Consider the following 12,194-nt stretch of genomic DNA (forward strand, 5'->3'; position numbering starts at 1 on the left):
TTTTTTTTTTTTTTTTTTTTTTTTTAAAATACAGGTCGTCCTAAAGTGGGTATTCAGGACGACGCACTCACTCGTGCGCTCCATGGTAATAATCACGTGTAGTCTGCCAAGTTATTTCGCGGTTGGTTTACTCGACGACGGCTCCGTTTAAGTGGTTTCGTAATGATCTGAAATTCGATAATCTGAAGAAAAAAAAGAAAAAAAACAAGTAGAAGCCATATTATGATATAGACACGTTACGTAAGTAAAGTGTCGTAATGACGGTGGATAACGAGATAAACGACTATGTATAGGCAAAGCTAGAAGACCGAATCGGTTTCCGGTATGAGGCTTCAAGGAAGTTAAAGGAACTGCAAGCACAGTTGCTTCCTACTTGTTCGGATGGTTGGTTCAGGTTGGCTAGCTAGATATCAGTAGGACAGACTGGAGCCAAGGGAAGGTTCTTGGAGAGGTTTAAGGGGACGAGGATCGGGTTGGCTCCAGGCCAAAATACGCGGAGCCGAGACTGTGCGAATCTTTCTAATTCCCTACGCTTGCTTTATGGCCGGATCGAGTTAGCAGATCCTGTCGCAGGACCTTGGCTCTCGGTCATCTCGAGGATCATTTCGGTTAGCCGATCTTTATCTCTCTTCATTGACCGCTCGCATTAATCTTGCGGTCCATATCAGGATATCCTTTCACTTTGATATCTCCTGGGGCCCAGAGAATCCCCGACCGACGCTTCCGGTCGTTTCTTCTCCGCACGATTCTGCATTGCGAAATTTTTGTCATTACAAAGTATCCACGTAGCTGCCTCTATGCTGGCTACCCTTATGTACAAACGTATATACGTCTCGTAAGTATGATATATGTATGCGGTGATACATAGAACCCATACCAAAAGTATAACACAACCCAACCCGATACTTGGCACGCTCTGGCATTGTTTGCCAAATGGTGGCAAGCCTTGCTTACTTATTTGCCACCCTGTCTCTTTCTATGATTCTTTCACTATTATACGCGAGCTCCAGATACTGCCTCCCAAGTACCGAACTCCCGGAATCTGTGCTACATGAGATCGCGACTATCGTCCAGGGGTCGGAGAAATCGCGAAAAAATGTACCTGCTGACATCCGACATTGCGAAGTTTTAGGAATTCAATGAATTCGCACTATCCGGTTCACTTTCGTTTTACAGAAGGACGATGGTCCACGATGGAGAAGGGCTATAACGCTAACGGATGAACATCCCAGGGAAAGGAGATCATCCAGCACTGCGGAGAGCCGAGCGTATACATTCATAAAGGCAAGTTTTCATGTTTTCAAAAAAAAAGTTTTTTTTACTCTTTCAAATCTTTAAGCTTCTCCACGAGGTTTATCTTTCTAGAAGATTTTACCTCTCTGCGGTTGGTTTACGATCTCGCCAAGGGACCCGGTGTCCCCAGTTTTCCCATTTCCCTGGCTTATATACATATACATACTGACGCGACTCGAATCACCGCTTTATATTTGGCTATAAATCCAGACCCTTGCAGCTACTAATAAATAATGCTCCGAGTGGGCCTCCTAGTTTTTCTAAAATATCCAGACACCAAACTGGCACGGTACCTGATCTTTTGTAAAGAGAAAAGAGAAAAAGTCGTTCAATCAGATAGACCCGTTATTTCTCTTTCTACTCTATAGTCTCTGTGTATATATGTATATAGTATAGATAGGTGGTATATCATCAATATGAACTAACGGCAGTCACCCGTAGCATCCCTTACCTATAAATTTTCCAATTTCCACGAAATTTGCATTTACCCGAACCAGCCTGAAATCGTGAGCATTATGCGTTCTTGACCTACTTGTCACGACCTTCCATTTCGCCAGGGTGATTTCTGCTCTTAAAGAGAAATTTTGGCTTCACTCTCCTCAAGGGGGTTCAGGGGGGGCTGGTTTTCAATGCCGGCCATTTTTACTCTCGAATTGGACATTCAAGAGAAACGAACTTCAGTTACTCGCCTCTTGATGGCGCTCGTGTATACTCCATCGTGCGAAGAGTGAATTTTCTGCTGCTGTACGTGGATCCTGATTGCGTGTAAAATGAAGGAACTCGAGACGGATAGACGAGGTATGATTTCTGTGATTTACCTTGAAACAAAAAAGGCAAATGTAATTTCCAGATCGACCGTGATAACGAATATATTCATGATGTGCTATCAAAAAAAAAAAAAGATAACCTTGAAAAATTTGGAAATCTAATATAAAAATCTGAACTTTAATATCGCGAAATTATCGCGCCAGCATCAACGTCGAGTCTATCTGCGCATTCAGCGAAATACTAGGGAATTTTATTGGGAAATTTCCAGGGGATAATGCCGGCACTGAAATAAGCGAGCAGCTTGTTGTACCTATTTCGAGTCGACTCTTTATTACCTGTCTTCGCTACACTTACAAACACGGATGACTGCCGTTGGAAATGCGTCCTAGTGCACACGTGGTAGCATACTACTCTTACGACCTGTAATGTCTCCCGGGCGAAGCCAATTAATTTTCGAAAAAAAAATTCCCCACGTAAAATTCAATGCGCTCCCTTGGCAAATGCCACGACCAAAAATCATTCGATGCAACCAAACGGAGCCTCGGCAGAATTTCCAATGGGATTTTCCTGTCACCCATAAATATTGGATAACGACGCGCTTGCCTGGGATACTTATCTTTTGGAAAGTATCCACGAACACTTTTTGGTAGACCAGTCAACTTCACCAAAGTTCCTATAGGCCCCGTCCGATTCGGCTTTTACGTTCTCTGTAGTGACTATACCATGGTACAGTCTTACAAACAGCCACGGGACTCCCTATCCAGAAGCCCCTTCGTCGTTAGGCATTCAAGCGATGTGCCTGGTAAGGAAAGCGGACGAAAAATTTTAATTTAAAATCGCATTTACCAAGTCCCCGCAGGGAAAACGAAAGATTACTTTCGTATCGAGATATCTCGCTGAGTGGAGCGTAAGAATAGAGATTTCGCAGAGTATTAATCTGCTGGAAAGAAGTTAAAGAAATTATACGAAAAACAAATAAAAATGGAAAAAAAGAACAAGTAAGCCCTTCAGCGTGCTTATCTAGTTGCACTTTTAACCAACCCGGCTAAGCGTATTAGCACCAAGTGCCACAAAATCGCATGAAAAATTATCACGGCTAAAGGAACAACGGCGAGCGTACATTTTCTTCGTGGAATTTTACAGCTGTAGTTAATTCGATTTACTTTCTACAGTTTTACGTACTTTTTTTCAAGGCTAAAATACAGGAAGAGCAATATGTCATAAGACTATATGTGTGTGTGTATATATATATATATATGCATTTGTATGTAGATAAAAGGGATTCAAGATAAATGTATGTATATTCCCAAAGATTTTCAAAAGCGTGAAAAACTTTCCGCGCACGGCACAAGCATCCCCGATATTATGTGTTATTGAACGCAGCATTCCTAAAGGGTATACCAGCGTCCCAGATATTTGAATGGACCGATGTGTATCCATTAAGCAGCGAGGGCATTCTAAAAAGGACAGCTACTGGGGTCAGGGTTGATGGAGGATGGCACGGAATTGCTCGTAATACGAGTATCGGACTTTCTAATCTATTTTTACATTTGACTAGACTCCCCTCCCCCACCCCCGCTCCACCCTTGTAACCAACAATTTTATTCGCTCATCCCTCCACGTAGTTTCTAATAATATCGATTATCCCTTAATCTTGACGAAGTCACGCAGAAACAGTATAGTACGTAAAAATGTTGATTTACCTAAATTGCACAATAATTGACTTCAGTAGAAGAAGACAATGTAAATTTACAATGGATTTCGTATTCGTTGATCGTGCATGGTTAATTTATGTCAGGATATAAAAGAAATTATTTTCGAAAAATTATTGCCCAACGTTAATTGCTTTTAAATAAAATATCTCGAATCGCGGTTAAACCAAATTTCCATGAGGTTGGATAAAATCTGTTTAATTTCGAATTATAAACGTGCCCCTCCGGATCGTCGGTTTCGTATACAATGTACAATGGGCGACGTACGTACCGGACGCCATTCACTTTATCCATCCTGTATTATCATGAGGCTATTATTCGCGTTAAAGCATTTGCATTCGACGTTACGTGCATTGTACGTAGTGCTCGACCGCGAAGCGAGCTATCATTGGTTAATTTCCCATTATTTATCTCAACGCGTTAATCAGCTTTGCGTTAATTCCAGTATCCATTTTGGTTACGTTTTACGCTGCATTGCAGTTAATTAGTGCGAGATGAAGTTTTTGCCAGAGAGTCTCGTACGACCATAATGTTAGCATATCCGTTACTTAGGACACGCATGCAGTTGATGACGTCATACGTTATATAGATATATGCAGTATGCATATAGTCATATACATACAGTTTACCATTTGACGTTAAAACGTATGACCGAACACGTAATTTCTGGAAAGATAACGAAAGGATTATTTTATTGCTCAAACCATGTATAGGCCGGACAATGAAACGTAAGTAGGTCGGAATGAATTGTATAAGTCGTAAGGACTTACGAGATTGCGAAATTCGGGCGTCCCGACACGCTTTCCGCCTTTCGTCAATAAAACATGCTTGGTTCATCGAACAGATATTGCTTTCGTTACCATACATTCAACCTTCCGCCTGCGTCTATATCCACCTTTCTATGTATTTATCTACCTTCGACATAGACCCTTTTGACATGTATTACCTACTTATGCTGTGTTCTACAGACTTTTCATCGGAGTCCACACAGTCGCCAGTTTGATTTAATTTATCTATCGAGGAAGCATAGGCGAGTACTTGACTCGTATAACTCGAAGCTCGGTCGGTAACGTCGCTCGTGGAATCTGTCAATTGACGTACGCGAACGAGACTGCATTTAAACGTACCTAGAATATTGGCGGCGGAAGGAATATTGTTTAGGAAAGTTGTGAAATTCATTTCGTAATGGTGCAGTGACGATGGGTTTGAAGAATTCAACTGGATCGTCGCTGAGATATTTTTAGGTTATGACGACTTCGTCGCTTCGGGAGGACGACAACGAGACGCTTCGCATTGTTTGGTATTTGATTCACGGGCCTTCACGTAATCTTTATACCAGATGCCTTACCTCCTGCTGGAAAATGTACAGGTTACGTTTCGCTCACTGCTCAATGCGCTGTGTTCAACGAAGTTCTCTACCCGTCTCGTTTGTTGGCAAACACGAAGAAACGTATCGCGATCGAGTTACTTGAAAGTGCTGAAAGCGCATAGCGGGGAAAACTTTGAGGTACGGTGCGATTTTACTCGGCGATATAGTTGGTAGCTCGTGAAAATGGCCATTTCGTGGGTAAAACATACCGAAGCTAAGGCTTCTGCGGAGTCGGTAGGATACTAATGTTTATAGTAGCGCGGAGGAGTCGAGCATTATCTGCGTCCTTGTTCACTTGAGTTTTACGAAATTGTTTCTCTTTTCTCTTGATTTACTGTCTTTTGTTATAGCTGGTTGGTTATATCTGTTTTTAAATAACTTTTAATTAATCCTTTCGTCGCGTGGCGACATCTTGGAGAATCTTGACGAAATTTTACCGTCGAGGGGAACTATCGTTAATTTGTATCTTCTCTTACTTTACTATCGTGCTCGCGTTGTCCGTTTCCTTTGGGATGGCCGACAACTTTTTCCCTGACTTGATTATCGCCCGAGGTAAAGTTTGAAAAGCCACCATGCAGGGACATCTCTCTCGCTTCGATTCATTTCGAATGGACTGTGACTCCTTCCGAAGGAAGTTACGACACGGGGAGTGACTCTGTCTACCTGCTTCACATTTCTTCTTCCCTGCTACCCGGAGTCACCCAACTTTAGTCTTTTTTAGTCCCAGCATTAATCGAGCCCAAAGAAAAAAGTTTGACCCACGACCTGCTATTAACTCGAGCCACATGAATGAAGGGTTGGCGCGACGCCAGGAATTTTGTCTAAGTAAAAAATAAATCGTCCATATAACTGGCTGTTATCTTCATTGAATATAAATTGGACTCAACTTATTGTTACCTCTAGAATAACATGGAGGAGAAAAGATCGCAAAGGATCCTGAAGATCATCGACGGTCTGCTACCCAAGAAAATGAACGACAAGGACAAGGCAATGGAGACGGAACAGCTTTCGCAATTTTGCACAGCTCTGAGCAAGGTACACGTGCGTCCTAAAGGTATAAAAAAAAGTTTATATTCATCACGACTAAAGTTCAGGTCTCTACACGTATGAAGTGTTCGTAACGAATCTCAAGCTATGAGCGTCCTCAATCCTGAACTTCTTCAGCTTCGCGTTAAAAGTTTTTCGCCTCTCGGGAAAACTTGTTGGATTAGCTCAAGGATTTATTGCCAAACAAAATCATTCTTGAGGCACAGTCTTATATGGCTTTCGTAAACATTTTCTTCTGCATTTTCAGATTTATCCGCGACACAAGGATCTTTACAATTGGATGGACGTGGACCAGCGCGTATACGTACCTTACAACCTGTCTCGTCTTCAAGAAGAATTTGGTTATGTAAGTTCTCGCAGGTTTCTATCAAATAGCTGATAACTATCGACGTAACGGACACGATGCTCGGTTAGATAAGGTGGAAGACGCTGCTGAACGCCACCCTGGGAGCTGCAACGCCAAATTCGCATAATAAAACTCATAATCGGGATCTACAAGATCAAAATCTTCTATTGGACGACGATCGATTTCTCTGCGTTTACGTGACGGCTCCTCACTACTTTCACGGACTTGGAAAATTGCTGAATCGGTTTTCACGACGGTGAGTATACTATTGCTCACCAGCTGTTAGGATATTTTTTTTTTTAGATGCAGGTATCAGGATTCTATGGATGCTGCGCTACGGATCTGAATATAAATTCATATCTTCCGTGACGTGGGTTCCCCTTGAGTTGTCCGAAGCAAAATATTGATACGCTTGATGGAAAGCTTCCTCGGAGGCTTTATATCCTCGGCAAGGTTATCAACTCGACGTGCTCGTCCTTACCATGCGTATGCAGAGTCACGTATTTTCTTCTTTTTCGAAAAATGAATATTTACTTCGGAAAGGACATTGAAGACTTTACGAAATTGCTCGGCAAAGTTTTCTCAGTCAAGTTAAAGAAGAGTATCCCTGAGTGACGTGTTACGTAAACATTTTTTATTCATTGTACTTCCTTTCTTTTTAACATATTTTCATTTTGTGTTTTTAATCCACAGAAATATCCTCGACTTAGCTAAAACTCATCTCGTACCAACCGTACCACCGAAATGGAACGCACTGCTTTTTCACTGGCGTACAGTACGATGAAATTTGGTTGGTACTTTATAAACGCGAAGAAAAATAACTGCTCGGGCATTGCGAGGTTGCCACTCTGCTCCACTATTTACTATGTAAATTGAACGATCCACATGGCGCCCCGTTGTCGCGCGAAATTCAAACTCAAATTTATAACCAGACGAATTCGCAAAGTTTAATCGGATGCGTGGCCCAGCAGAATTTCACATTAGCCAGGTCCCCCCACACGCTAATGCACGTCCGTTCCGATAGAGATCCTCGTGAATTTTAGGACGATCGTCGATCCATACAGAGAGGGAGAATAAATCTCGAGGCATGGCACTCAAACTATTCTGCAGAATGTCAAATGAGGATGATTAAGTTCCCGGCAGAACGTAGTAATTACAGAAGGACCATCCCTGCTGCACTATATAGGTACTGCTTATGCACACATGGTACCAGGGAATTGAGGTCTAGAATCTTGAATCAGGATGGTTGACTTGTTAATTAAATCCTCAAATAATTAGTATTACTTGGTAGATTAATATCCATTAAAATATAGAACGTACAGGATGGGTTAAAACTTCCTAATGATTTTTTAAATTATTTTCTGAAGCCATACGACCCGTTAACTTTATCCGTATGTATATATAGTTATAGAAGCTTCTGGTAATCAATATAACTTTTCCTCCATTGTTTCCCCCTAATTGGCAGTGCATATTTCGCCGGGCTGCGCTCCCTGCTTCCATTGCTCTTTTAATGTTAGTTAAAAACGAACTGCAATTATCGCCTCTGCCCGTGACGTCATTTACATTTCCAATGAAAATACGTCGCCTGTCGCCTTGATGCGAAACTAATTTTCATGGAAACGGGTTTAACTCCCCGAATCAAAGCTACCAGCAGTAATCAACAAGCCGTCATTCATTTGTTCGTACTGTGCAACAAACGTGCGTCTGCTCGTTGCGATAAAGCATTCGTCCGATAATTTCGTACTGATCATAATGCGAATTAATTCGATATTAGTTACGTCATATCCTGTGATACACGCGTCGAAAGAACAGACCTAAGAGTCGTCGAAGTACCTCAAGACGAATTTTCATGTCAACCTATAAAACCAGACTTGCGCGAAGAATGTCCGCAATTAACTAGAACTATGTCGATAAAAGAGTCCCAAGTATTCGAATTTAAGTAACTTTCGATGGGTCAGTAAGAGCTTGCGAATCAGCGAAAACAATTATGTCACAAGGCGCTTCCATTTGCGATTTATGACTTCTCGAACTTTCCACGAGCTTCTTAATCGGTATACGAAATTCGAGTATAGATTACACGAGAAAGCTGTTACGTCGAGTTAGTTGGTTTCCTGACTTCCAGTACTGATCGTGATATAGATCCTGGTCACTGTATGTCCGCCATACTGCTCAATACGTGCCATCTACAATGTATTTCGAGAACTGTCGCGGCATTCGAGTATTATGGGACAAGTTGGACATTTTGAAAGTTTAAAATGAAGTCGCGTACATTCTAATATAACTTTATGACGTACTTTAATGACGGTTACCTAGATGCGCAAGCGTCCAAGTTCCATTTTCAATTCCTAGATAGAAACTATGAAAAGAATGTCCAAGACGTAGATTCCGTCTGCGTCGGAGCTGAGACGCTTTGCGGCTTTGAAACTTCAGGCATTCGCTTTGCAAATGCCAAGAATCCGAAGCCTTCCTAAGTAACCCTTTGGATTTCTCCACATTAGAAATTCATGCTCGATCAGCCGGTTACTTGATAGCACAAAATTACAAAGGTCAACGATATGGCCATGTAACCTATAACGCTACAGCCAAATGCCACTGTTGGCAATAGTCTGATAGCTGACTGCCGTTATCATACTTGTACGTTATATCAACGTTGGCCAACGCTCGCAAAACGTAACCTAGTAATTAATATGCAACGTGGAGCATTACATTTTGCGACGCGCCGTACCACTTTTGATACGGTGGAATTGCACTTTGGAGCGTCGCGACGCCCGTCGTCTATGCTTACAATAATATAATCTAATTAGGGCGATCAAAAAATTTGATGTCTAGGACAAAAATATTTTTTTTCGCTGATTAGGACTATATTTTTTTTTTATGGCAGTAAATCAAATATTCCTAAAGATTCGAATCGGTGATCGTCGTGTACGATGCTATAGGAAGCGAAGGAGATAATCTGATGGGAAATAACTTCAGGGTGAACCTAATGCATTAATTTAATGTCCAAGTCATTGTCATCTACGTAATATCCTCTTGGATGAATTTATGAATTTATGTCCTTAACACCTAATGGACATTATAATATAACGCGTGAGTTATAGGATGTAATAACAGGCTGCAATCTGGCCGCGGGACACATTCGGCTCGATTAAATCAATATTGGGTCACCCTATATATCTTTACTGTACCGTTTATACTATGCCATCATTTTTCATATCAATTTAATTGCTTGTGTCAAATCCAAGGAAAGTAAGAAATTCAATAAAAATAATTTTACCAACAATTTTATGTATCTTTCAGAGTCGTGCACAACGGGCTATTGCTACTTTATGCCGCGGACACGTTGCATGACGTTGTGAACGTGACTGCAAGCAAGAATTGGAACGTCTCGTGCAGCAATATGGCCAAGAGCATGTTTAGCTTCGCGGTTGGGGCACTTTACGTGCAGCAATACGATCCTCAGTATTTGGATACTATTGCCAACAGGGTGAGAATTGTTTGACACCCTCTATATATTTTCCTAGTTTTCGTAGATCTGGTGATTTTTTTTTCACACAATTTTTTTGGACTATAATATCGAACATACAGGTGGAAATACTATTCGAACGGATCAAAGAGACGCTTGCCGAGCGGATCCTGGTGAAGACGTGGTTGGATGAAGAAACAAGGATGCAAGCTTTGCTCAAGTTGTCAGCATTGACAGGAAAGTTTCACGTATGGCCTGGCTTTCATAATGAGAGTTTTGTGGCTCGTGAAATGGCTGAGGTATATTTTTTAATAAATTATTATATCATTCCAATGACATTCGTCAGGTTTATTATAATTATTTTTTATTCATTATCCTTGACGTTCAACATACTCAAAGGTGACGATCGATACCGATGATTTCTTTTCTACCGTGATGAGACGATTTCGACAGATTCGTTCTGTGAGTGGTGAAGTTTTTCGAAGAAATGCTAGCGAGAGGTGAGACAGTAGAAAAAAAAAAATAAAATTATTAGCTCTACAGACTGTGGAATTATTTTCATTTATTTTTTTTGACAGGTTCCGTCATCCGTACTCGGTCAATGCCTACTACGAGTTATCTACAAATTCAATCGGTAAGACACATCGGTATCTGATTATTTTAATAATTGCATTATAAATATATTTTTTATTTTCAGTCATACCGATCGCCATGATGACAGCCTGGTCCTGGTCTTGGGATGGAGGACCAGCCTACGCAGCTCACGCCACTCTTGGATCAATCGTTGGTCATGAAATTTTGCACGCGTTTGATCTTCATCATCGTGGACAATCTCTGGATACCGATCAGTTGCTTTGGCTGACGCCAAAAACGTGGAGAAGATTAGAGGCAAGAATCGAGTGTGTGGCGAAGCTCTACGCCCGGAGCTTTTGGCGCAAAGTCAAGTTCTTCGGTAACAACGTGGACGTACAGGTACATGGAAAGCGAAATAAATGAATGATTGAATAAAATCTGAAAAAAAAATATAGTAGAATCACAAAAAACGTATATCCCCTGGACAAATTGCATATGTCCCTGTGTAGTTCGATTGGAACGTGACAAGAAATGAAAACGTGGCGGACATAGGAGCTTTGCAGATTGCTCATGAAACATGGCAAACTTTGACCAATGGAAAGGACCGTACTTTGCCTGGTTTGGAAGCACTGCGGCCAAATCAGTTATTCTTTATAAGCGCTGCCCAAGTGGGTATATGAGATAATATAATAATTTTCAAAATTTCTATAAATGTATTACTCATAATTATAATCCCTTAGACATACTGCTCTAATATGACTGCCGAGGCGTATATCCTCTCCGTTGAACTGGACTATCACACACCTCATCCAGAAAGGTAATCCACATTGATTGATTGCCCGTGATAATATAATCGATACAATCCCTATGTCGCGTAATGCTTCAGGGTCAATGGTATAATGATGAACTCAGAAGCGTTCACCGAGGCGTTCCGATGCCGGGCGAATGTCAGGATGAATCCATCAGAAAAGTGCAGTACCTGGTGATGAGAGAAGAAAAATAATAGAAAAGAAGAAAAAAAATTGAAAAAAAAATGTATTCCATAAAAAGAGTAACGAGCACCAGTTTGCCATCGACGCTGCTTGAAATGAACGTGTCTCCATCATCGATGTAGAATGGATAAGATTTTAATGAATTTCTTCAGCCACCAAGTCAATCGAAGCAGGTGAGTCGTTAATCAATGACAATTGCCTGACAAAACATAAAATGAAGTATTAATGTTTCAGGTTAGTAAAACCTGGAAATCCCAATGGCGAGAAGGCAATTGTCCGAGGAATCGTCATTACGAAGTGGAATTCCGTTATGTTTAGTATCGCGAGCGAAATGCCTATCACGTGACACAAACAGTTAAAAATGACAGCGAGGGGTGAACGTTAGTTCAAGTTTTACCATTATTGTTAGAGAACGCGAACGTGCGATTCGCCAATTGTGATAAGTCTATGCTTGTTAGTGTTTTTCAAAGTCTAACGGATGTAAGATTGTACCGGATACAATTTATCCGACATGTTGTCCGATCGACATTAACGTTAATACAATTTACGAGGCTTTAGAAGAATTTTAGAATTTCATAGTGAAAGTGAGTGAGAAAGAGATAGAGTGCGAGTGTGAACGAGAGAGAGAGTG

General features: G+C 41.1%; 1 protein-coding gene across 1 annotated transcript in view; it reads left to right on the forward strand.

The window, feature by feature from the left end:
- Window positions 1-11,593, forward strand: part of LOC107264967 (neprilysin-1) — a 29,235-nt gene extending 17,642 nt beyond the window's left edge. Inside the window, exons 5-16 of the mRNA XM_015733822.2 lie at window positions 1,177-1,284; window positions 6,046-6,177; window positions 6,437-6,535; window positions 6,604-6,791; window positions 9,833-10,019; window positions 10,121-10,297; window positions 10,398-10,498; window positions 10,577-10,632; window positions 10,696-10,970; window positions 11,081-11,239; window positions 11,312-11,388; window positions 11,458-11,593. Of these exons, the coding sequence (XP_015589308.1) occupies window positions 1,177-1,284; window positions 6,046-6,177; window positions 6,437-6,535; window positions 6,604-6,791; window positions 9,833-10,019; window positions 10,121-10,297; window positions 10,398-10,498; window positions 10,577-10,632; window positions 10,696-10,970; window positions 11,081-11,239; window positions 11,312-11,388; window positions 11,458-11,557 (1,659 nt within the window). The 3' untranslated portion in view covers window positions 11,558-11,593. The remainder of the gene's footprint in view (window positions 1-1,176; window positions 1,285-6,045; window positions 6,178-6,436; window positions 6,536-6,603; window positions 6,792-9,832; window positions 10,020-10,120; window positions 10,298-10,397; window positions 10,499-10,576; window positions 10,633-10,695; window positions 10,971-11,080; window positions 11,240-11,311; window positions 11,389-11,457) is intronic.
- The last annotated feature ends 601 nt before the right edge of the window (window positions 11,594-12,194 follow it).

This window comes from Cephus cinctus, unplaced genomic scaffold (assembly GCF_000341935.2).
Source record: "Cephus cinctus unplaced genomic scaffold, Ccin1 Ccin1_scaffold0013, whole genome shotgun sequence".
In the NCBI taxonomy this organism is placed as follows: domain Eukaryota; kingdom Metazoa; phylum Arthropoda; class Insecta; order Hymenoptera; family Cephidae; genus Cephus; species Cephus cinctus.